General features: G+C 59.2%; 2 protein-coding genes across 8 annotated transcripts; one reads left to right on the top strand and one right to left on the bottom strand.

The window, feature by feature from the left end:
• Window positions 1-1,973: 1,973 nt before the first annotated feature.
• ECE1 (endothelin converting enzyme 1) lies at window positions 1,974-14,264 on the bottom strand. 5 transcript variants are annotated; one of them, XM_054849549.1, is made up of 19 exons: window positions 14,107-14,173; window positions 11,134-11,195; window positions 10,956-11,042; window positions 9,853-9,994; window positions 9,219-9,431; window positions 7,775-7,899; window positions 7,268-7,480; window positions 6,982-7,173; window positions 6,298-6,440; window positions 6,102-6,216; window positions 5,776-5,886; window positions 5,453-5,551; window positions 5,280-5,357; window positions 4,790-4,893; window positions 4,472-4,582; window positions 4,276-4,343; window positions 4,007-4,197; window positions 3,819-3,914; window positions 1,974-3,532 (listed from the first exon to the last, which is right to left on the bottom strand). In XM_054849549.1, the coding sequence occupies exons 3-19, from the start codon at window positions 11,040-11,042 to the stop codon at window positions 3,356-3,358; spliced, it is 2,265 nt and encodes a 754-aa protein (XP_054705524.1). In that variant the 5' UTR covers window positions 11,134-11,195; window positions 14,107-14,173; the 3' UTR covers window positions 1,974-3,355. The 5 variants fall into 5 exon arrangements, with proteins under 5 accessions (XP_054705524.1, XP_054705519.1, XP_054705520.1 ...); XM_054849544.1 differs by lacking the exon at window positions 11,134-11,195 and having other exon boundaries at window positions 14,107-14,264; XM_054849545.1 differs by lacking the exon at window positions 11,134-11,195 and having other exon boundaries at window positions 10,956-11,079; window positions 14,107-14,206.
• On the top strand, window positions 11,235-23,017 carry ALPL (alkaline phosphatase, biomineralization associated). 3 transcript variants are annotated; one of them, XM_054849552.1, is made up of 12 exons: window positions 11,235-11,361; window positions 17,295-17,396; window positions 17,481-17,600; window positions 18,159-18,274; window positions 18,903-19,077; window positions 19,171-19,346; window positions 20,552-20,695; window positions 20,867-20,936; window positions 21,395-21,529; window positions 21,802-21,993; window positions 22,099-22,218; window positions 22,320-23,017. In XM_054849552.1, exons 2-12 carry the CDS (start codon window positions 17,330-17,332, stop codon window positions 22,568-22,570), a joined length of 1,566 nt encoding a protein of 521 aa, XP_054705527.1. In that variant the 5' UTR covers window positions 11,235-11,361; window positions 17,295-17,329; the 3' UTR covers window positions 22,571-23,017. The 3 variants fall into 3 exon arrangements, with proteins under 3 accessions (XP_054705527.1, XP_054705526.1, XP_054705525.1); XM_054849551.1 differs by lacking the exon at window positions 11,235-11,361 and adding an exon at window positions 15,772-15,964; XM_054849550.1 differs by lacking the exon at window positions 11,235-11,361 and having other exon boundaries at window positions 16,977-17,396.
• Window positions 23,018-23,889: the final 872 nt, after the last annotated feature.

Here is a 23,889-nt window from a genome sequence, read left to right as displayed (position 1 = left end):
GAACAACTGCCATTTCCAGCTCATTTTGGAGGCTCCAGCACGCTCCGGGCACCCACTTTTACCCAGCGTGGCACAGCAGCGCCTCCCTCTCTCAGCTTCTCCTGCTTTCCCCTCCACTGATGCCCTTCCAACACCCTCCAGGCAGAAAAAAGAAAAAAAAAAAAACAAAAAACATAAAAAAACCCTAACACAGCCCTGCTTGGAGCTTTCCCCATTTCTCCTCCTGCCCAGGCTTAGCCCTCAGCAAACATCTCAGCCCTCCAGGGCACGTCTGAGCACAAAATAAAGCGAATACCACCCAGGATCAGGCAAGCCCACACCAGGCACTGGCACACGAGCGGGATGAGTCACCTCCTGCCTGCCCTGCCTACACCCAGCAGCCTTCCCGGCAGGCAAACATCCACCGCCGGCCCCAAACCCAGCACCAGGAGCCTTGACCGTGGTGTCCCCCTGCCACCACGCAAGCTGATGCTCGTCTTTGAAATCCTTCCTGCGCTGGGGCTGTCCCCTCCGTGGTGGCCTGGTCCCTTGCTGCGAGTAAAGAAAACCCAAATATTTCCCATTTGGATTGTTAAACCTCCTCTAACAGCATCCTACCTCTCCACGTGATGGGCTCTGTTCTCCTCCCTGCTTCTTGCAGCTGGGAGAACACCCTTTCACTCCAGCCTTACTCTTGCCACTTAATTCCTCATTGCCTTACACCCACGCTGCTGCTCTCTTCCTAGGAACGCAGGCATTTCACCACATTTTAAACACACAGGGCCAAATCCAGGCCAAAATACCACGTCTGTAGCACCGCTAACTCCTGCCAATCCAGGAGCAGAGAGCGCAGGCAGCGATTTTCTCGGCTCCACTGCCCTCTGTGGGTTTGCACCACCATTTCCAGCCAGAGCCCAGGGAAAACAGCAGCTACGGCCAGTCTCCCAGCTCTGTAGGAAAGCTCGCTGGCACCTTTCGTCTGGGAGCAGGGGCTGGACGTTTTCAGTTTGGAGGCTGGACGCTGGTAGATGGTGAGAGAGATGTAAGGCACTGTTAGGACCGTTTCGGCGGCTGGGCGAGCCTGCAGCCCCATTGTCAGCGGGGCTGTGAAAGGGCCACTGAGGGAAATTTCAGGCCAGAAACATCTGCAGGAGGGCCTTCCACCAGGTTGTGCAAGCAGAGAGCAAGTGCTCTTATTACATTTTGATTCAATCTGGGAGAGAAAACATAGTAAAAACAGCAAAAGGGAAATTTTACCATTTTATTTATGCAACACTCACATCCCTAGCTTGCCACTGGCCCAGTCCGGCCCATCCTGGCAGTAAATTCACTCTCTATTTCCCAAAACTCCCTACCAATGGGGCAAACCCAGGATGCTGCAGCCCAAATCCAGCCCCCAATAACAAGCCAGGGCTAAATAGCAAACAAGCACCCAGCACCTTGCTTGCTTTATGGCCACCAGCCCTCCCAGGTGCTGGGATGAGGCTCAGCCGGGAGCCTGCGGTCCAGGTCCTGCCTTGCATTTTAGGGCAAGCCCGACAAAGCCACAGAGCATCCGCTTGGGAGCGAACATTGGCCTGCGTTACTGAGCTGGCAGCATCCAGCCAGCATCGCGGAGCTATAAATAAGGCCGTTTGGAGAGCAACCTGTGTGGGGCCCGTGCCGCTGGATCTGAGCACAGCCCGGCCGGCCAAAAACTCACCCGAGAGGAAGGAAAAGCATCTGGGAAAGACCTCCCTGCTGAGGAGATGTGTGGGGCCGTGCCATAGAGGTGGAAAGCAAAACCTCACTCGCTGCGGGTGGTTGTTTTAGGCACAAAAGCCTGGCTTTAGCCTCTGAGAGAGGTGGCAGATGCCAAGTGCAGGCTGGGAAAAGCCTCCTCGGCTCGGTTTCGTCAGCACAGGATGGTCTCATCAGTGCAGAGAGAAAAATGCAGATAAAGAGATACAAGAGTCTCCAGCTATCAGAAAAAACAAGTCATGAGCAGCTCCAGACCCAGTAAAAAGTATTTATTTCAATTACGGTAAGCCCCACGTGTAGGTTGAAAAAATAGTTACAAACACCCCCCCCAATCCCTCCTTTTGCATATAAATATTAAAAATCCCTCTACATCTTTGCTTCTGTCTAGAGCAAAAAGGTGGCCCACGAGACAACATGCAGCACCTGCGCTACTGTCAGTGGTTTCCTCTAAAAACAGCAAAAGGAATATTAAAAAACCAAAAACCTTAAGAAAGCCCCTCACCCCCATCCCGGTCAAATCTCACACTGGTGCCAAACCAGCTGTGGAGGGATGGAGGTTTGGGGCCACATGGTGATTTCGGGACTTGCAGTTTCCCGGGCGTAGAAGTCGGGCACGGCGGTGAGCAAAGCAGTGGTAAGAACTGCCTGCGCTTGTCTGGGGAAGCTTTTGGGCCGGGAAATCACGGCTGAGCTCGCTTCAGAGGGGACAGGAGGGAGAACCAGGTGCTTCATCCACACCATCACCACCCTGGTTACATCTTTGGCACGTCAACTTTTCCCTTTGCACTCCGAAATTAAAGCTAATCCCAGGAGCCGCAGCAGCCTGGCAGAGCCTTTCTGCGACCTGCAGCATCCTCCAGCCCCGTCCCCAGATCCACTGTCCCCAGTTTCCCCATCAGCATCCTCCGAGGACAGTCCCTCCCAGAGAAACTTGGGATCTGAGGCTGGGTAGCAGTATCCACAGCCCAGACAGCCCCATCTGGCTTCCCCAGTCGAGGGACTGTCACCACAGGGTGCTGCACCTACAGCTGCACTGAGTAAAAAAAAATTAATAAATATACTAATCTTTTACTAAAAAAAGGCTTTTAAATGCATTTTCCCTGAAATTTTCCAGTGTATTCCATGAAAAAAATATATATAATTTCCCCCCCAAAAAAAATATATCTTAAAATATTTTCCATCCTCATGTGCGCATCTTTGGAGAGAGGAAGGTACGTCGGGTGTATTTAGACACGCAGCCACACCCGCCAGCGTTGCGGCATTCCCTTTATCCCCTCCAAAAAAAAAAAAAAAGAAAAAGAGACATTTTGTCAGGGCGGTGGGTCAGGCTGAAGTGCTGCGTGTGTAAATACGGGGTAGTGCCCATGGACACACGTGCCTTGACACGCGGCCTGGTCATAGTGAGAGAGAAATGACCCCCAAATCGAAGTCATTTCACAAACGAGCAAGAGGATGAGGAATTTTCACAGTGGATCGAACCTCGGACAATACCGGGGACGCGGGGCGCCGCTCCGGTTGAGACCTGGGCAGTTCGTTACACAGAGAAGTGGTTTGAGCCTCTCGAAAGAGCTGGGGAAATTCAGCCATTGGCAGAGGACAAAGCAACCAGCAGCAGGTTCCCTCGGACACTTGGCCATCACCAGACTTCACACTTCTTGGGGGGATTCATGGGGGAGCCGAGGGGGCAGCCAAAATGCTCTGCAAACTCCCGGGAGTTGGAGACTGTGCCGATGACGCGGAAACGCGAGGGACTGTGGGGATCGGTGATGAGTCCCTCATGCGAGCTCTCCGGCGTGCGAACTGAACACCACACCTGCAAGCGGAGGGTGAGAGGTGCGAGCATCAGTGTCCGCAACCACAGAGCCCCACTCGGTGCCGAATCAGACCTCCCCGCTTGCGTGATGGGCACCAACACAGCTCGAGCTCCAGCTTTGTCTCGCTTTGTAACCAGCACCACCCCGATCTGGTTCTGCATCCACCACGCAGCATCTCTGGAGACCTTGGTTTTGCTCTCACACTCTCCCAACACCATCTGGGCACGCCTCCACCTCCCAAAAACCTCTGCATCTGTCCTCGCTGCCCGCCACCAAGCGGCCTACCTGGGCGAAGCCGACGAAGAAGAGCTGGTGGTTGGTGAGGCCGAGGGTTGGCAGAGTTTCCTCATCCCCATTCTTCTTCAGCCAGTTTTGATATGCCTGGAGGCCAAAGAGCACAGCGGGCTCAGGGGATGACACTGATCACACCACACCGTGCCACCCACCACATGTCCCCAGCCCCGTGGCCCTACCCGGTAAGCAGCCTTCAGGCCCCCGTTGTCGGCGATGTTCTCCCCAAGCGTGTGCTTGCCATTGACAGCCTCACCGTTGACGGTGTAATTGCTGTACTGCTCCACCATGCACTCTGTCTGACGCTTGAAGGCCTCCACCGAGGAGTTCTTCCACCAGGGACGCAGATTGCCGTCCTTGTCATATTCCCGGCCTGCCAAAAACACGGTGAGTCCTCCATCACTCCACCAGCCGCCCCCCCAGCAACCCACCCACCTGGCCCTGGCCATACCTTGGTCATCGAAGGCGTGCGTTAACTCATGGCCCACCACCACGCCGATCCCACCAAAATTCAGCGACCTGCAGGAGGGCGATGCTGAGAATTAGAGAGCAGCCGCTGCTCCCTGCAGCCATGAAATGTAGCTTCAAAATTTGGGACAGGAGGAAATTTGGGGATCCTGCCCTCCCCATTTTCCCTAGGTTCTTACTTGGGAGATGCACGAGTGTAAAAAGGGGCCTGGAGGATGCCGGCAGGGAAGACAATCTCGTTCTTGGTGGGAGAGTAGTACGCGTTGACTGTTGGAGGAGTCATGCTCCACCTGCGGGGACATGGACACGGCCAGTGTGGCAGCACAAACCCATCACTGATGTTTGCTGTGACACCATCTGCTTATCATGGTGCAAAGCTGTCGGCCCAAATTTAACTCCCCAAACCCAGTGTGGTGTGGTGGACACCAAATCCCAGTGCTCCAGATATTGTGATATTCGCCGCTGAGCACAACGGGGAAGTGGAGTGGAGGACTTACTGGTCCCGGTTTGGCGGTTTCCGGAGCTGGTCGGCAGTGACCCTGGCCGAGAAGTTGTAAAACTGCATGACGTTCTCAAAGTAGAGGTCAGACACAGCCTCATACTGCAAAAGAGCAAGGCGTGAGCAGCGTGTGGTAATCGCCCGGCCTCGCTCCTCCCTCCACTGTCATGTTTGAGCCCCTGGAGCAGGCCGAGTTACAGCCTCTCATTTGTCCTCCTTTCCAACATCTGCTGAGGCTCGGGAGGACAATGAATCACCATTATGGAAAACAGCTCCTCCTCTTCCCAGGCAGGGATCCTGAGAGCCCCAGCCATCCCAGGACTGGCCCACAGCTCTCTGGGAAGTCCCAGAGAAGGGCCAAGGACATGAGTGAGTCCCTTCTGGAGGATACCTGGGCTTCAAGGCTGCCCTGAGGCCATGGTGATGGGCACATGTCCCGCACGTGCTAGTGGAAGGGGGAATAGGAGGGACATATCTGAACAGCTCACGTCGTTAAAGACTTTATCCAGCTCCTTGGGGTCCATGATGAACTTGGGGTAGCCGATCATGTTGTAGATGGCATCTGCCTGTGGGGTGACAAGGACCAAAGTGCTTTTGGTGCCAGGGATGGAAGGACAGGCTCTGCCAGCCCCACCACCCTCCACCATCAACCTCTCCTCACCTTCTCTTTGGCTGACTTCCTCGTCTCTTCGTCCATCCACTGCAGGGTCTCCAGGCTTTCCTCGAAGGCTGTTTTAATCTCCGCAATCATTTCCTCTGCCTAGACAAAACAAGGCGGCAGAGTGTCAGTCCAGAGAGCTGGCTTCCCACCCCGGAGACTTCAAGGACCCATCGCGCTGGTGGGGAAGAAGAGGCCAGGATGCCGAAATGGCACGTGGAGTGGTGAAAAACCCAGTGAATGGAGATGCACGGTGGAAAAACAGGTGCGCAGAGAAACATTGGCTGCCCCAACTATCCACCATCGCTGCTCGCTTGGGGACGTACCACCTGCTTGCTGTCCTCGGCGAAGGTGGCCTTGACAAACATGGCTCCCAGGGCGAAGCCCAGGTTGTTGTCCGTGTCGCTGATGCAAAACTTCCAGCGCGGAAGGCAGGTCTGCAGGGGACGAGAGGTGGTTGCCAGCGGTGGCATGGCCAAAGCCCCCCACCTTCCCACCCCCTTGTCCTGCCAGGAGATGGGGTCTGCATCCATCCCCCTGCACCAGAGCTGGCCCCCCATCCCTAATTTTGGATGCGACATGATGGGGACTTTGCTTAAAAAGCTGCTGCCATTTTAATGGTGATTTAGGGGTGTCGGGGCTCCCCTCTCACCTTCTTTGTCCCATACATCACTTCCATGAATTTTTCCTCGGCATCCTGGAAGCGCTGGTCGAGGAAGGGGCTGGTTTTCCGCACCAGGTTCCAGATCATGTAGTTGTTGAGGAGACTGCAGCGAGAGGTGGTGAGTGGACAGCGGGACACGCCTGCCCACCCCGGGCACCCCTGTGCACAGGCTGGGGGCTCTCACCATTTATCAGTGGCCAAGATGAGGTCGGAGACCTGCTCCAGGTACTCCTTGGCGTAGACCACGACGGGCTCCGACTCATTGAGCTCCACAGGGTAGAAGACCGTGGAGAGGAAGGGCATCCAGTCCACGGCTGGTGCCAGCTCCTGCAAAAGCCATGCTGCTGCTGCTGCCACGGACCCGAAAACCATCTGAGGGGGTGGCAGCCTCCTCCCAAACTGGAAGCCACTGCATCAGCCCCCGTTTGAGGGATTCAGCTGGTTTCACAGAGGCCGGTTCCCGTAACAGCAGCATCCTTGAAAGGTCAGAGGGGAGTAAACAATTTCCTCCCGCAAAGGAAAAGAAAGTGGGACGGGTGTCAAAAATGTTGACACGACCCATTAGAGCCCCTTTGGGGACACGGGGAGGTGACTGGGCTGACGTCTGCAGCTGGACCACGGGCAGCAGTGCCGGGAGGGCGTCAGTGCTGCGGCGGGACAGCCACCGGCCCTGGGGGTGGTCCAGAGGCTGGGAGGAACAAGACAGGGTGGGATTTCCCCGAGGACATGGGCCAGGCTGTTGCACAAGAGCTTCCCAGGCGGTGTCAGCCGGCATCGGGCTTCCTCGGAAGAGCTGCGTCACCTCCACCCATCCGCCCTGCTTCCCAAACCACAGCGGAGCGGGGAGGCTTGCCGACTCCATCCCTACCTTCAGGTCTCCAGCTGTCATTTTGTGATAGATGACCTCCTCATCCCGGTGCTTCTCCTGCGGGATGGTGATGTTGGCCAACGCTGTCTCGAAGTCCAAGATCTGCTGCATCTGCTGGCGCATCAACTCCTCATTGGTGCCGCCCAAGAACATCCCCAGCTGCACCATGTAGTTCAGGTACCCGGTGAGCACCTACATGGTAGGACAGGGAGGAGATCAGCACGGTGGGTGCCACCCACCCATGGCACCTCCCTGGCAAAGCCACATTTCCCCCCAACATCTTTACCTTCTCATTCTCCGTCTTGTTCAGGTAGTAATCCCGCGACGGCAGGCCTAACCCCGACTGATCCACCTGGATGACGTTGCTGTTGGAGTTTTTGGAGTCGGCGCTGACGTAGACTGAGAAGAAGGGTGAGGTACGGTAATGTGCTGTCACCTCCCGCAGCGTCACGTTGAAGTTGTTACCAGCCCAGGGACCTGTGATGCTCCAGCCACCCAGCTGGGGAGAGACAGCAGCCAGCTTTTGGGTAAGGAACCATCACCTGGAGTTGCTTAAATATCCCCCCCAATATCCATCCTGGGGGGAAACATCTTGCAATGGGGCTAAAAAGCCCAGGAGAGGCAAGACCTGCCTATAAATCCTGTAAATCCCTGCCTCTCACCTGCCCTGGGGGATGCTCCGCCCCGGGAAGCACTGGGAATGGGGTCTGGAGGGTGCTGGCACTGCCCGTAAATAGGTTTTTCCCCCGTTTTGCAGAAGGAAGACAGCTTTGTCGCAAGGAAGGGGACGAACCTTTTGGATGAGCTCCATGAGCGGTGTGGCACGCAGCTCCTCGATCTTGCTCTCGTTCATGCAGGCTTGGTAATAGCGCTGGGCCTTGCGCTCTGCCTCGCTCGACACGTTGGCCGTGGTGTTTTCTGCGGAAGGTAGCCAGGGGGGCTCGCAGGGGGTCCCCATGCCCCACGGGGGCTGCCGACACGCGCCAGAGCCCCCACCCTCCACCAGAGAAATATTCAGCCCCATTTTGGGCAAAGCCAGGCTCCAAAAAGCCACCAAGGATTGCCCCACTGGTCCCCTCCATGCCCCCGAGAGCATCCCCCAGCTCTTCCTGACCTCCTGCCCCCATCTCCTCTCCCACCCGCAGTGACTGCTCTAGCTCTTTGGAACAGAAAGATAAAGAAATCAAAAACAAAAAGCATTTTTCCAGCAGCTCTGATGTTCCCAGCATCATCCAGCCCCCTGCGCTGCCCTTGCCCCTGTGCTGGCGCTCCCCACCCCTATATTATTTATTCCTGCAAGAAGGAACAATAAACCCATTTTTCTCCTCCACCTCCGAAACCATCCTTCCCCCCCCCAAAAATTCTGCTTCCCCAGAGGTTTGGGGTTGGGTTTTTTTTTTTTATTATTTTCCTCATGACACAGCTTGCACCTTTGGCTTCCCAGCTGTGTGGTTTTATTAACTAAAGGTCCCTCAGCTCCAAGGAATTCAAGGAAATGCCGAGCGCGACCGCTTGGCTGGAGGCCCGGTCCCTTCTCCCGGTAAAACCAGTGCCAGATTTCTGCGGGAAGAGACGGGGACGAAAGCCGTTCCCGCGCCACCCCCCCCTTCTCCCGACAGACAACACTCTTCCCAAACCTTCTCTTTTCAGATAATCAGCCCCAGCGCAGTGGAAAGTGCTGATAAGGAGCCAGTTGTTTGCTCAAAGCTTGAACAAACCGTCCCCGCCGGTTGCTCGGATAAGCTGCCCCGCTTTGGTGTTTGCACGCAGAGGCTGAGCCCGGGGATCCTCCCTCTGCTGGGGGAGTTTTGGCCCCAAAAACTGGCCAGATTGGCAGTCAGCCCCCCAAAAAGGCTGGAAGCTGTAGCAGGAGGAAAAACTCATATCTTTAGGGTGATTTTGGGCTGCTGCGGCCTCTGGATGCTGTCTGGGGTACAAATCCTGAATTTCAGAGCTCCTGGGAACGCCACTGTGCAGTTTGCAGAGCCAAGGCTGGGACCCTTCCCCTACTCGGCACCGAAGCGCTGCAAAACCACAATCAAAAATCCCAGGGACATCCAGGAGAGCAAACACCGCCGGGATCCGCTTCCGAATGTCCTCGCAGCACATGTGTCATAGATTGTTTTGACACTGGGGTTTAAATCTGACCTTACTTCCCTACGGACTGTTCTTGGTTTTCCCCAGACCTTAGGGGGGGATCTTCTGCACCGCGGGTCCCACCGCTCCCGCGTACTCACCCAGCAGATGCTTCATGATGGCCTGGTTGTGCTCCCAGAGGTTGTTGAAGGTGCCCCAGCGTGAGTGGCCATCGGGAAGGGGGTTGGCCTTGATCCAGCCCCCGCAAGCGTAGCCAAAAAAATCCTCGCAGGGATTCACCGCCCGATCCAGCGAGCTCAGGATGGAGCTGGTGACGGAGATGCAGGCTTCCGACAGGCACACGGCGGGCGGCCCTGGGTGTGGGAACGATGTGTTTGGCGCTTCCACCACAACACTAATGAGCCGCATCAGGGAGCATCCTGCCCCGTGATGAAGGATGTGGGCAAATATCCCACCTGGTGCCCGAGCATCCCGCTCTATACCTTAACATCCCACTCCAGGGCAAGCGATATGGACCAGCATCCCGTCCCATGCCCGATTATCCCATCGCGCCCGAGGGCGAGGGATGCAGGCAAACATCTCATCCTATGCCCAAGCATCCCACCCTGGGGTGAAGGATGCGGGCAAGCATCCCATCCTGTACCTGAGCATCGAGCTCTGGGACAGAGGATGCAGATGAGCATCCCATCCTGCACCCAGGCATCCCATCCCAGGAACCCCTCAGCAACATACCCTGGTCAAGGGGGTCAATCCCCACGTGGCGCAAGGACTTACGGGCTCTGTACTGGAAGATGAGACCCAGCAGACATGCCACCAGCACGGCTGCCAGCACCCCCACCAGCACCACGAGCTGCTTCTCGATGCGCGTCCGCTCAGCCCAGCACCCTGGGCTGCTCCTGGAGCCACGGAAGTTCACCTGTGGGAAAAGCAACGCCGTTTCCCCACCGGCGGAAAAACCCACCGATGCATCCCCCATTTTGCTTCCTACCAACCGCGGCATGAATTCAGCCCCCGGCGAGGGATCCGGCACGGTTCGGGCTGGGAAAGGCGGCAGCTGCCTTCCAGAAACTGGCCAGGAAGGGCGGCACAATGGCAGGAAAAGGAGTGGGGTGAGTGTTTCGGCAGGCTCACCTGCTACCCTGTGCCACCCCGAAACCCCTCCTTCAGCATGGCTGTAACCCCCCGGGTGTCCCCGTCCCCACTGCCGGCACTGGGACAGGGTGGGGACCGCGGCAGCAGCGGGAAGTGCCGTAACAGGATACTCCCGCTCAGCCGAAAAACATCCCCAGGAAACATCCCGATGCGACGGCGAGCGGAGATGGCCCCACCAGGGAAAGCAAAATTACAGTGGAGCCCTGATTTTTGGGGCTGAAAATACCATTCTGGGCAGGAACCCATGGGGCTGGGAGCAGGACCAGCACCGAGACCATCGCTCTGACCCCAAATCTTTCCCAGCAAGGCCGGACGCTGGCAGCCGTGGGGTTTTTTGCTCGCCACCCTTGGCCTTTTTTAAGCTGCTTTCCTACTGCTCGGGGAGGAATTAACCTAATCCCCTTTTGTACGCGGACAAAGCTCCCACCGCCACGCTAATTGCTTGTCCCGGCCACGCCAGGAAGGGGTTCAGCCGGCAGAAAAAGTGGGTGCTGGGGCGTTGCAAACAGCTGAGCCAGGATCCAGCCCTGCAGGCTCCACTGTTGCTGGCTCTGGGTGCCGGGAAGGGAGCAAAGGGCAGCAGGAGCCAACATGGCTCTGCCCACGCCGGACTTTGCCCCACGGAAAGGCTGGTCTCGAGCGGAAAACCCTCCTACAACCCCCCCTGCTGCTTGCCAGTACCTAAAATCTCCTTTTTTCCCCCCAAAACACACGTGAAGCCCTACCTGGAAGCCGTTGGGGTACCCATCGCCTTCACTGATGGAGTCCAGGGGGTCTTCGTCATCCAGCGTAGCCCGCTTGTAGGTCGACATCTGAACAGGGAGATCGGCAGACGGAGGTGCTCAATGGCTGGAGGTCGAGGAGGAGGAGGAGGAGGAAAGAGGGCGAGGAAGGAATACGCACCCTCTAAAGCCGCCTCCTCCTCCGGGGAGCTAAATCCCGAATGGCTCCGGGGTAGTAAAGCGCTAAACAAACGCCGGAGGAAGGTTATGGAAAGCAGCGCGGCCGGAGCCAAAAGCTGAGCAAAGCCCGAACCCGCCTTGCTTTCCCCCGGGGCCGGGTTGTGCAACCTCCCCTTCAGCCTGGAATAAAGCCGGTTCCTCCTCCGCCAGCTCCTGGCCCCGGAACGAGGTGAGGGACCCCCCCACGCTAGGGATCCCCAGTGTGCCGGGGACCTGAGAAAGGCTGGTAGCGGAGAAAATGACTTTTCACCCTGAAACTACTGGCTTGCTCGCGTTCCACGCCCCATCTGTGAACGGTGCACACCCCAAAACACCCCGTGGGGTCCCTCTGAGCACCCAAAGGTGATGGCACCTTGAATTTAGGCTCCCTCCCGGCGCCTCTTCCCTGGGTGTTATCGCATGTGCCGGTGGCTGGCTCTTATCTCACATGCTGCTGCCCCCCCCCAGCAGAAAAACAAGGGGAACCTCATGGGTTGGCAGCCGGTCCTTATCGTGCCGCCGTTTCCTTCCCCCCTGGCACAGCCCTGCCACCCAGCTGGATTGTCTCCCGCCGGGGAAAACAACCGTACCCCACTCCCGGGGGGGGTGAGCACCCCAAACTCCCCCCCCAACCCCCGCCACCGATGGGCCGAGCGGTGCCGGTCACATCCCTTCACCCCCGATGCAGCACAGGGTGGGTGTCTGCACCCATCAAGATGTCCCCGTCCCGCTGCTGTTGTCCCCAAAGCGACACCGAGTTGATGCAAACCCAGCACAACCGTGCCTCAGTTTCCCCTGGTAGGGAGGTGCATGCAACGAACGCACCAGTTCTCAGCCCTGTTTCCGATAACAGCCTTCCCAAATCTCCTCTTGCCCAATTAATAACGAATCCCACCCTCTCCCTGAATCCCGGGGTTTAATTAGCCACAAAACCCACCTGGGGAGGAAAAAGGGTTAAAAGAAAAAGGCAGTTTCCCTCCTCAGTTGTGCAAAAACCTCCTTTTCCAGCCCCAAAATCTCCCCTGGGTGCCTGTGAACCTTGGAGGGAAAAAGCTTTAACTGCAAGATTTCATCGCTGGTGAAATCTGATTTTATACTATATTTTTTTCCCCATCCTCTTTCACTTTTTCCCCTTGTTTTTGCACATGGCTGAAATTTGCAGCTCCGGACACAAATCCCTGCTCGTGCAGTGGAGGGAGATCCATGAAGCCCCCAACTGCTCCAAATTCCTGGAGTCCCAACTTTCAGCCGAGGCTTTCACTCCATTTCCTGAGGAAATGAGGATTTTTTTTTTTTTTTTTGGCAATCCCCCACCCCGCCTGCCCGCCCCAGCCTGAAAACAGCAGGAAAAAGGGAAAAAAAAGGAAAAAAAAAATCCAAGTTTTTTTCCTTTCACTAGAGATGCACTCGCTCAACCCTGTATTAGGCATCAGAGAATCCAAGCTGAGCTTGAACCCTCCCCCCCCAAAACACCCCGGGGGGCACCAGGATCACCCCCCCCCCCTCCTTAATTTTGGGGGGAAATTGGGTCCGGGGTGTGTTTTGTAGCACACACACCCCCTCCCCATTTTCCCCCACATTGGGGGCATCAGGGCAAGGCAGCACCCATGGGTGCTCCCCACCCCTCGCCGCTCCCTGGTTTGCAAAGTGTGAACACCCCTTTTTTGGGTCAAAACGGGGTGGGTTTTGCTTCTCCCCCCTGCCCCGCTCTGTTGTTTGCTTAAATCACAACAAAAACACATTTCCCCAGCTCCAGTGGGGCGGGGGGCACCCATGGGTGCAAGGGGGGCACCCACACTCTAACCACCCAGCCGAAGGATTTTCACCATCTTTATAACTTCTAAAACTCTCAACAGGGCCTTAAATCGCCTGGTTTTCCCCCAAATCACCCCTTTGCCTTAAAAAGCCCCCGCAATAACCCCCCACATGCTTCGAACCCGCACTCCCCGAGGAAGGTCCCGGGTGGGGGGGTGGAGCACCCACCACCCTCGTGGGGAGCCCCTCACCCCGGCATCAGGGCGCCCCGAGCCACCACCGACTGCTTTCAATTCCCACCCGGGCGCCATTTCGGAGCAACCACAGTCGCTATCGTGGGCGATGGCGCGTCTCTCGCTTCCCCCCAACCCACCCATCCCCCCAGTTTTATCCCAACACCCCCCCAAGTCACCCCCAAACCACCACCTAACCGAGCACCGCCACCCCCCAGCACCCATGGGTGCCCCCTGTACCTCCACAGCCTGAAGTCAGCACCCGGCACGGCTCAGCCTTTTAATTAGGATGCTCAGGGGGTAACTAGCAACGCCTGGTGTTAATTAGGGGCTCTGGTGCTAATTAGGGGCTCTGGTGTTAATTAGGGGTGCTGGGGGGGGCGATGAGCACCCAGTTTTGCAGGGAGCCCCGGTTGCAGATAAATTAAAAAAGGTTTAAAAGGTGCAAAAAAGGGTTAAAGTTTGGAGAAAAGAAAAAAAAAAGGGGAAGTGGGGGAGGGGGGAGCCCAGTTTGGGGTTGTTTGCAAATGGCCCCCCCCAAAAGTGGGTGCTGCTGGGTGGGGGGGGGGCACCCTGCACCCCGTTGCTTGCAGAGGGAACCCCGGTGCAAATCCCGGCGGGTTTGGGTCAAGGGCTGGGTGCTGGGGGGGATTGGGGGGGGCACCCGCTTTGGGATCCCCCTGGCTACAAAGCAAACCCGGCTGGGGGAGTCGATGTGGGGTGACGGGGGGGCAGCCAGGGGTGCAAGGGGAGATCCCTTGGGGGGTGCAGGGGGGTCCCTTGGGGGGGCAATGGGGGTCCCATGGGGGCGCACAGGGGTCCCACAGGGCTGCACCGGGCATCCCACGGGAGACGCATCGCCCGTCCCCCCGTCCCCGTTTGGCCAAGTGACCCGAACCCGACCCCACCTCCGGATTTTGGGGGTGTCGGGCGGGTCCCCCACTCACCATGACGGCCGCCCCGCTCCCGCCAGCCTCGGCCCCCGTTGGGGCGAGCGCCCGCCTGAGCCCCGGCGCAGCTCGTTACGCCGCCGCGGCCTACGGAGGGTGACGAAGGGTGACGAGCAAAGGATGTACCTGGGATGGGAAAACCAATGGGGCCAACGGGAGGGACGGGCTTCCTCGCTCGCCTCCTTTAACTCTTTCGGGGGGCCCAAACCCCATTTTGGGGGGTCCCCATGTCGCCCCCCCCCCAGCTGCTGAAATCATCCCCCCCCTTCCCCCGTAAATCACTGCAGCTCGCTCGCCAGCAAAGGGATGCGGCGTTCCTGCGCTCGTGCAAGCGTGCGGTTCGCAAGCATGCAAGCAGATAATGTCGTGCGGTTGTGCAAGGATGCGGCTGTGCGTGCGTGCAAGCGCGCGGTCGTGCAAGCATGCAAGTATGCAGCCGTGCAGGGAAGGGTTGCAAGCACGCGCTTGTGCAAGCAAGCAGTTTTGCAGATAGCCACGTGCGCGAGCGTGCAAGGGGACACACGTGCAATTTTGCAAGCGTGCGCGCGGGCGATTGTGCAAGCACGCAAGTGCACAATTGTGTGCGAGCTTGCAAGCCCGCAATCGTGCAAGCGTACAAGCACATGATTGTACAAGTGTGCACGCACCCAATTGTGCAAAGCCTGCAATTTTGCAAGCGTGCAAGCGTGCAAGTGTGCACGTTTGTAAGCGTGCAAGCATGCTCCTCGGGCCGCAGCCTTGCCCCCCCCCCCGTGTTTTTAACAGCCCCTCGAAGGGTTTTGGGGTTCCAGCCTGGCCGGGTTTGCACGCGCGGCCTCGCAGCGAGGAGTTCCCCAGGTCACGGCTTTCTGTGTGCTGGGCTAACGAGCTTTTTAATTAGCTTTTCAGCACCAGCAAGCACCCACAGCTACGTTGCGTGTGGGGTGACGGGGATGTGGGGGGACACACACACACACGCGTGACACGGTGCCACCCCCCCCCGCGCCGGCCCCCTGTGCCACAGCGGTGGGCTGAGCACTGACACGCTCATCTCACGCGTGGGGCTGCAAATCGCTTTGCTGGGCTGGGGCAGGGCCGGGGTGGGGGGGTGCAAAGGGCCGCGGGGGGGGGCGGAGGGGGGGGACCGGAGGGATTTGGGGGTCTGCAGGAGCCGTGCCCATCCCCGTGGCGTCGGGGCGGTGTCGGGGCGCCCTTGGTGGCACCTCGAAGCTTTCGGGGGTGCGGATTTTTGGGTTGAGACCGCCACTTTCTGGGAAGTCACCCACGGCTCCACGGGCCACGGAGCCCCACGGTCCCGCCCCCCCCGATGGGGAAACTGAGGCGGGGGCGGCATCACGCAGCTGCCCGTGTGACGGAGCCTCCTTTACTGTAGGACCTACAGAAAAGCCGCTTCAGGTAGGGCGCGCTCGTGGGCTGCAGCAGGAGCCCGGGTGGGGAAACTGAGGCACGGGGGAACCCCCCCCCTTCCCCATCACCCCCACCCCAAAACCACGTTTTGGGTGAAAACAATGCAAAATCCGGCAAAACACACATCTCCCCCCCCCCCCCGGGGTGCACCCCGCTTTCCCCCACCCTGCGTGGGGAGGGGGCTGCTCAGCACCGACATCGGCGCCTGGGTGCACCCCAGTCCTCCCAGTCCTCCCAGTAAAACCCGGCAGAGGGCACCAGTAAGCCCAGTTTGTTGCCTTTTCTCCCCCCCCCCCCCCCGTGCTGGCGGCGGGGGGAGGGTGGAGGAAGGGGAGGAGGAGGAGGCGAAGGCCGGGTGCGGGGGGATTTAAGGGCTCGCTGTCCCCCCGGCCCGGCCTCCTCCCGCCGCCCAGGAGGGACGTGGGTGTCGGCACCCAAGTTTGTGCGGGTACGTGCGTGTCCCCCCGCGGTAAGGACCCCCCCGGGCCACCGCTGCCACCCCCGGGGGACGGGGGGGCCCCTTGGGAGCGGGGGGGGGCGATGGGGAGGAGGGGATGTGATGGGGACAGGAGCGTGCAACAGGGACACGGGGGTGCGATGGGGACGTGGGCATGTGGTGGGGACATGGGTGTGCAACAGGGACATGGGCATGCGACGGGGACACGAGTGTGCAACAGGGACATGGGCGTGCAACAGGGACACGGGCATGTGATGGGGACACGGGTGTGCAACAGGGACATGGGTGTGCAACAGGGACACGGGCATGTGATGGGGACATGGGTGTGCAACAGGGACATGGGTGTGCAACAGGGACACGGGCATATGATGGGGACATGGGCGTGCAACAGGGACGTGGGTGTGCAACAGGGACACAGGCATGTGATGGGGACACAGGTGTGCAACAGGGACATGGGTGTGCAACAGGGACATGGGTGTATGATGTGGACATGGGTGTGCAACAGGGACAGGGGCATGTGACGGGGACATGGGTGTGCGATGGGGACAAGGCGTGCAACAGGGACATGGGTGTGCAATGAGGACAAGGCATGCAACAGGGACACAGGCATGCAATGGGGACATGGGTGTGCGATGGGGACACAGATGTGTGATGGGATGGGTGTGCAATGGGGCCATGGGCATGTGGTGGGGACACGGACGCACAGCAAGGACATGGACTTATGATGGGGACATGAGCGTGTGGTGGGCGTGCAACGGGGACAGACGTGCAACGGGGACACGGGTGTGTGAGGAAGACCTGGACACAGGATGGGGACAGGGGTGTGCAATGGAGACAGGGGTGTGCAATGGGGACATGGAGGTGCGGCGGGGACACGGGCACACGGTGGGGACGTGGACATGTCATGGGGACACGGGTGTGTGATGGGGACACAGACACACAGTGGGGCCACGGGCGTGTGATGGGGACACGGGCGTGTGATGGGGACACGGCTGAGCGATGGGGACAGGGACACGCTGTGGGGACCCCCTCGTGACGGGGACATGGCCGTGCGGTGGGGACAGGGACATGCGGTGGGGACCCCGCTGTGCCACGCGCACATGGGGGCCGTGCCACCGTCTGCCAGCCCCAGGTTGGTGCCAGCGAGGTGACGCCCCGCGGGACGGGGGGTGGGGGACACGGGACCTGGCACGTCCCCAGGGGGTCACATCGGTGAACGCACAGGGAGGGGACACTTCCGTCCTCGCTTGGCCAAGCCCGGGGGCGAAGGTCTCGTTGGGGAAACTGAGGCACAGAGCGGGTGCCCCCCCGTCCCCCGCAGCTCTCTCCTATCCAGCACCCGCTCAGCACCGCAGGATGAAGGCTCTCCTCCTCCTCCTCCTCCTCCTCCTCGCCCAGCTCTGCTCTGCATCCCTGGTCCCCGGTAGGTGAGGTTTTGGGGAGGGAGGAGGCTGCACCCCCAAAAGTGGGTGCTGTTGGGTGCTATGGAGCCCGGTTCCCCCCGCAGAGAGGGAGAAGGACCCCGAGTACTGGCGGGCGCAGGCGCAGGACACCCTGCGGGACGCTCTGCGGCTCCAGCGCCTCAACCAGAACGTGGCCAAGAACCTCATCCTCTTCCTGGGTGACGGTGAGACGGGGGCACCCACCCTGGGGTGCGGGGTGAGGGGGGGGCTGCGATGACATGGGTGCTGCCGTAAAGTGGGTGCTGGGTAAATTGGGTTTGCGATGGATTGGGTGCTGCAATGAATTCGGTGCTGGGTAAATTGGGTTTGCGATGGATTGGGTGCTGCAATGAATTGGGTGCTGGGTAAACTGGGTTTGTGATGAATTGGGTGCTGCAATGAATTGGGTGCTGGGTAAACTGGGTTTGCGATGAATTGGGTGCTGCAATGAATTGGGTGCTGGGTAAACTGGGTTTGTGATGAATTGGGTGCTGCAATGAATTGGGTGCTGGGTAAACTGGGTTTGTGATGAATTGGGTGCCTGGATAAATCGGGTGCTGCGATAAACTGCGTTTGCCATAAACTGGGTGCTGCAACAAACTCAGCGATAAATTGGGTGTTGCGATAAATTGGATTTGCAATAAATGGGGTGCTGGGACAAACCGGGTGCCCGCCGGCGTGACGTGGCACTGGTGCGGCGAGCCGGCCTGTGCCGGTCGGGGTGCTGATGGGTGCCCCGGCAGGCATGGGTGTCTCCACCGTCACGGCCGCCCGCATCCTCAAAGGGCAGCTGCAAAACCACAAGGGCGAGGAGAGCCGGCTGGAGATGGACAAGTTCCCCTACGTCGCCCTGGCCAAGGTGAGACCCCCCCGGGGAGCGGGGAGGGGCCCGATCCTGAGCTCCCCCGGGACACCCGTGGGGACGCGACACCCACCGCAAGGTCACGGGTGGGCGGGCGGCATCGACCGGGAGCCGAAATTAGGTCAGGGGCGGGCGAAGGGAGCTGGCTTCGGTGCCCGTTCGCCGTGCCAGGGTCCGGCCCGTGGGAACGGGGGGGGGCAGGATGAGGCCGCCCAGCCGTGGGAAGCCGCGGGACCCCCCCCCCCCGCTTCTCCTGGGGTCATTTTGCTGAACAAAAAGCTTTTTTTTTAAAATTAAATTGGAAGTCTCGGCTGCTCCCCGCTGTCTCCCTTTGCCCCGCGGGGGGATGCTCGCGGCAGCGGTTTCTCTCTCCCTGCCTAAAAATGGGCTGAAAAAAGGCTAAAAGCATCAAAAGGCTGCGAGGGGGTGATGTGTGACCACTCCGAGGGGAGCGAGGGGCAAAATGGGGGGGCAAGGGACAAAAGAGGGCGGGATGGGGGTCCGGTGCGGCCAAAGGGCACAGGGAGGGGAGCTCCAGGGTGGTGGGTGGTGATGGAGGCGATGGTGGCGATGATGGTGGTTGGCGATGATGGTGGTGGTGATTTATTTATCTCCCCCCCCGCAGACCTACAACACCAACGCGCAGGTGCCCGACAGCGCGGGCACGGCCACCGCTTACCTCTGCGGCGTCAAAGCCAACGAGGGGACGGTGGGCGTCACCGCCGGCGTCACCCGCGACCGCTGCAACACCACCAAGGGCCAGGAGGTGACCTCCATCCTCCGCTGGGCCAAGGACGGAGGTGAGGGGCTGGCGGGCGCCGGCGGGGGTGGGGGGGATAAAGCGGTGGGGTTTTGGGGTGTTCCCACCATCGTCCGCTGTATTCATGGTGCAGGCAAGGCGGTGGGCATCGTCACCACCACCCGGGTGACCCACGCGACGCCCAGCGCTGCCTACGCCCACTCCGCCAACCGCGACTGGTACTCGGATGGAGAGATGCCCCCGGACGCGCTGGAGGGCGGCTGCAAGGACATCGCCCGGCAGCTGGTGGAGAACATCCCTGATATCGAGGTGGAGATGGGTCTGGGGCCACCCGGGGATGAGGACAGGGCCATGGGTAGATGTGGGACCAGGACCGCTGATGGGTGCGGCGCTGGGACCCCCAGCAGATACGGGGTCAGGACCACCGGTGGGTGCAGAGCAAGGATCCTCAGGAGACATAGGGCCAGGGCCACCCATGGGTGCAGAGCCAGAACCCTCAGCAGATGTGGGACCAGGGCCACCCATGGGTGCAGAGCCAGAACCCTCAGCAGATGTGGGACCGGGGCCACCCATGGGTGCAGAGCCAGAACCCCCAGCAGATTGGAGGTCAGGACCACCCATGGGTGGGGTACCAGGACTGTCGGGTGGATACGGGACCGGGACCAGGACCGCTGCTGGACGCACCCCCAGGCCCCCCATCAGACCACGACCACATACAGGACCAGCCCCCCAGCCCCCCCGTTCTCATACCTCCCGTACCCCAAACCCTCCATTTCCCCCCCAGTTCTGCCCCTCGCTGCGGATTTACGCAGAAATTCAGCCCTGTAAATAAATACTCTTCTGTCCTTCAAAATAGCCCCAAAGCAAAACATTTCAGCCTGTTATTTAGCTCTTTAATAGCCTCTTCTTCTGTTTTTTTTCCCTTTAATATAATTTTAACTCTGTCCCAGGCTGGAAATAATTATATAGCGGGGAAAAGACTTTTTTTTTCCCTTTTTTTTTTTTTTGGCTTAATAATTTTGGTGGCAGTGTTTTTGCAGCTTTATAATTCACCTTCTGCGCGGAGAAAGGAGGGGGGAATAAAAAAAAAAAAAAGTAAAAAATCTCTGCTCGGTTATAAATAACAGAGGCCAAATAAATCAGGCTCCAAAGCAAACAGCGAGAGCTGCGGGATGGGGCTCCGTCCCGGCGGGTTCACGCGGGGACCCCGATGTGGAGCATCCTTCCCACAGATATGAGGGAAAAAAAAACCCCAACACCCCTTTAAAAAAAGACAGATTTGCTGCTGGAAATGGTTATTTTTGTCCTGGGTTTTAATTAATAAGAGATTCAGGGTTATTTCGAGCGAGGTGAAATTCCTCGGGTGTTTTCACCCGGTTTTTTTGCCCAACGCCAGGGTTTTCCTGGACATCCCGCTGCGCCTCGTCGGGGGCTTCCCCCCTATTAAAGCCAAATTGGGGGGGGGAGGAATTAAAAAAAGAATGAAAAAGAATTTTTAAAATGCATTTTCGCAGGTGATCTTGGGCGGCGGGCGGAAATACATGTTCCCAAAAAACGCCAGCGACGTGGAGTATCCTCACGAGGACAAACATCGGGGTACCCGCCTGGACCGCAGGGACCTCGTCCAGGCGTGGCACGATGTCAAGCCCCCCGGCAAGGTGATGGGGACTTTGGGGGTTTTTTTGGGGTACGCAAACATCACCCCGCTGTAACCTTACGGAGCCATTCCCGGGAGGGGTGGGATATTTTGGGGAGGGGGGTATAAAGCCACCCTGGGGTCGGCAGAGGCGATGGGGAGGTGACGACCTGCCTGTCCCCCCCGCTCCCAGGTCGCCAAGTACGTGTGGCACCGGCGGGACCTGCTGGCGCTCAACCTCAGCCGCGTCGACTTCCTCCTGGGTGAGTCCCTGCACCCAAGGGTGCCCTGACCTCAGCTGGGTGCTTTGGGGGATCCCTGGCCCGTCCTGGGGTGCTGGGGCCGCTGGAGTGGCCGGTTACCCCCTGGGGATGCTGGTACCCCAAAGAGGATGCTGGTACCCCCAAGGGATGCTGCTGCACCCCCCCAGGGGATGCAATCTTCACCCCCTGGCGATGGAATTATTCTTTTTGTGGCCAGCGCCGCAATTCCCCAGCGCGGCCGGGCAGCAGGATTTGGCCGGGCGGGAGGAAGGAAGGGCTGGGAGCATCCCCCGGCTCCTATCTAATCCCCCTGGATCCGGGTGAAACGCCTGAGCCAGCACAAGCAGCAAGCGGCGGTGCTGGATTTGGGTGCCCCCCCCGCCCCCCCGCCCCAGTTTTTTTTGTTTGTTTTGTTTTTGGTGGAGAAAGGATGTCCCCACCAGTGTCACTGTCCCCAGGCCTCTTCGAGCCGGGTGACATGGTGTACGAGCTGGACAGGAACAACGAGACGGATCCGTCCCTCACCGAGATGGTGGCCGTGGCCATCAGGATGCTCCAGAAAAATCCCCGGGGGTTTTTCCTCCTGGTTGAAGGTGGGGGGGAGAGGGGAAGGTATGGGGGGTGCAAAGGGGGGTAAAGGGGGTGATGGGGGTGCGGGGGGGGGGGGGCTGCGAAGGGGGAAGGAATAGGGGGATGCAAAAAGGGGGTGGTGGGGGTGCAAAAGGAAGATGAGAAGGGGGGGAGGGTGGTGGGGGTGCAAAGCGGAGTGTGGGGAAGGGGGGGCACAAAGCGGGGAGGAGGAGGGCGATGGGGATGCCCGGGGGGGGCCGCGGAGGGCGCTGCCGAGCGCTGCCGGGTACCGCAGGGGGCCGCATCGACCACGGGCACCACGAGGGGAAGGCGAAGCAGGCGCTGCACGAGGCGGTGGAGCTGGACCGCGCCATCGGGCTGGCCACCCGCCTCACCTCGCCCCAGGACACCCTCAGCGTCGTCACCGCCGACCACTCGCACGTCTTCACCTTCGGCGGCTACACCCCCCGCGGGAACCCCATTTTCGGTGAGTCCCCGTCAGGTCCCAGAGCCGCGGGGACGCGCGCACGCGCGCACACGCGCGTGCAACCTCGGGGACGTCCCGTCCTGCTGACGGTGCCGCTGCCACCAGGTCTGGCCCCGATGCAGAGCGACGTGGACCGCAAACCCTTCACCTCCATCCTCTACGGCAACGGCCCCGGCTATAAAATTGTGGCGGGCGAGCGAGAAAACGTCTCCGCCGTGGATTTTGGTGAGCGTATTTTGGGGCATAACCCCCCCAAATTATCACAGCATGGCTAAAATCAGCACTTTTTAAAAGTTATTCTTATTTCTGGCTTTTTCTCGCCCCAGCACACGCCGACTACCAGGCACAATCGGCTGTGCCGCTGCGCCAGGAGACCCACGGCGGCGAGGACGTGGCCGTTTTCGCCCGCGGCCCCATGGCCCACCTCCTCCACGGGGTCCACGAGCAAAATTACATCCCCCACGCCATGGCTTACGCCGCCTGCATCGGCTCCAACCGAGCCCACTGCAACGCCGCCGGCCGCCCCGCCGCCTCCATCCTCCTGCCCTTCCTCGCTCTCCTCTTCCTCCTCTGCTAAAGCGCCTCTTGCAAACCACAAAGGGGGATTTATTTTTAATTCCTGCCCCCCTCTTTTTTTTTTTTTTTTTTTTTTTTCTGGATCGCAACACCCGGGAAAGAGGAGAAAAAAAGAGAAAAAAGAAAGACTCAGCGGAGCAAAAGCAGCCGCCGGCGGTTTCGTGCTGGGAGCTGCCTCTGTAAATACACGGTTCCTTCCCCTATAATTAGCATCGTTCCCTGCCCCATCCCAAACCCACCGCGGGATTTGGGATGGGAGCCGGAGCCTCGGCGGATAAAACCCCTTCTTTTTGAGCGAAACGCGATGGGGCTGGGTCCCAAAAAAAAACCAAAACCCGCCTCCCTTTGGCTGAGGACTGACCCCAGCGCCTGACTCGTCACATGTGTGGGTACCCAGGAACCACACCACGATGGGAAGGAGAAAAAAAAAATTAACTCACTGGGTTAATTTGTCCCCTGAACTTGGTTCTTTTCACCTCCTGGGTCATCTCTTTTGCTTTAAAATCCCTCGGTTTAAGGCAATTCACCGCCCAGGGGGGGTTTGGACCAACCTCAGGGCTGGAGCTGCCAGGGAGAAGGGGGCGAAGGGGATTTAAGGGGTGGCACCCGCTGGCCACGCCCCCTTCATTAGGGTTGGGTAATTAGGAGGGTAATTAGGGGAGGGGGTAATTGGGGGGGGGGGGGGGGGGGGTTGCAGCTTCCAAGGTGCTGGGGGGGGAGGATTTATGCCAGCGGTTGCACCGGAGAGGGGCCCTGCGCGTGCGAATGGTGCTCTGAGTGTGCAAATGGTGCTCCGAGCGTGCAAATGGTGCTCTGAGCGTGCAAATGGCACCGTGCAGGTGCAAACAGTGCCTTGCGCGTGCAAATGCCACCATGCAAACGCTACCCTGGCTCAGCAACTGCCACCGTGCACGTGCAACTGCCACCGTGCACATGCGTACGGTGCCTTGGACGTGCAAAATTCCACCCCCACCCCCCCCATCCCCCCGTGCAAACGCTTCCCCGGCTCTGCACCCCCCCCCCCCACTTTGCCCGTGCAAATTCTGTGCACGAGCAGCCCCTTGCACACCCCACCTGCAGCGTGCATGTGCAACACCCCCAAAATCCCACCGGGCCCCTCCAATTCCCCCCCCCCCTTTTTTTTATTTATTTACCAGCTTTATAAATAAATCTCTGCTCCGGTTTCTTATTAACCGGCAAACTTTGGAGCGGGCAAAAGCGCTGACCCGAGCGGCGCCGGGTTTGGGGGGGGGGGGGGGGGGGGGGGCTGTGACACCCCCACTTTGCTTGGCGCCCTTTGCACCCGCCGCCGGCATCGCC

The sequence above is a fragment of the Grus americana genome, chromosome 21 (genome assembly GCF_028858705.1).
Source record: "Grus americana isolate bGruAme1 chromosome 21, bGruAme1.mat, whole genome shotgun sequence".
NCBI classification, from domain to species: domain Eukaryota; kingdom Metazoa; phylum Chordata; class Aves; order Gruiformes; family Gruidae; genus Grus; species Grus americana.
The sequence above is the reverse complement of the archived record's forward strand: the minus strand, read 5'-3'. Positions and strand labels throughout refer to the sequence as shown.

Excerpts from the sequence above, each read along its gene's own strand:
- ECE1 (XM_054849544.1), bottom strand. Across the intron at positions 9,432-9,852 it reads CATCTTCCAGTACAGAGCCC|GGCCGCCCGCCGTGTGCCTG; the intron begins GTAAGTCCTTGC and ends TCCCACACCCAG. Across the intron at positions 7,174-7,267 it reads ACAAGACGGAGAATGAGAAG|GTGCTCACCGGGTACCTGAA; the intron begins GTAAAGATGTTG and ends CCTACCATGTAG.
- ALPL (XM_054849550.1), top strand. The coding sequence starts at position 17,042 with ATGCGGTGGGGACCCCGCTGTGCCACGCGCACATGGGGGCCGTGCCAC. Across the intron at positions 20,937-21,394 it reads CCGCGTCGACTTCCTCCTGG|GCCTCTTCGAGCCGGGTGAC; the intron begins GTGAGTCCCTGC and ends CACTGTCCCCAG. Across the intron at positions 21,994-22,098 it reads CCGCGGGAACCCCATTTTCG|GTCTGGCCCCGATGCAGAGC; the intron begins GTGAGTCCCCGT and ends CGCTGCCACCAG.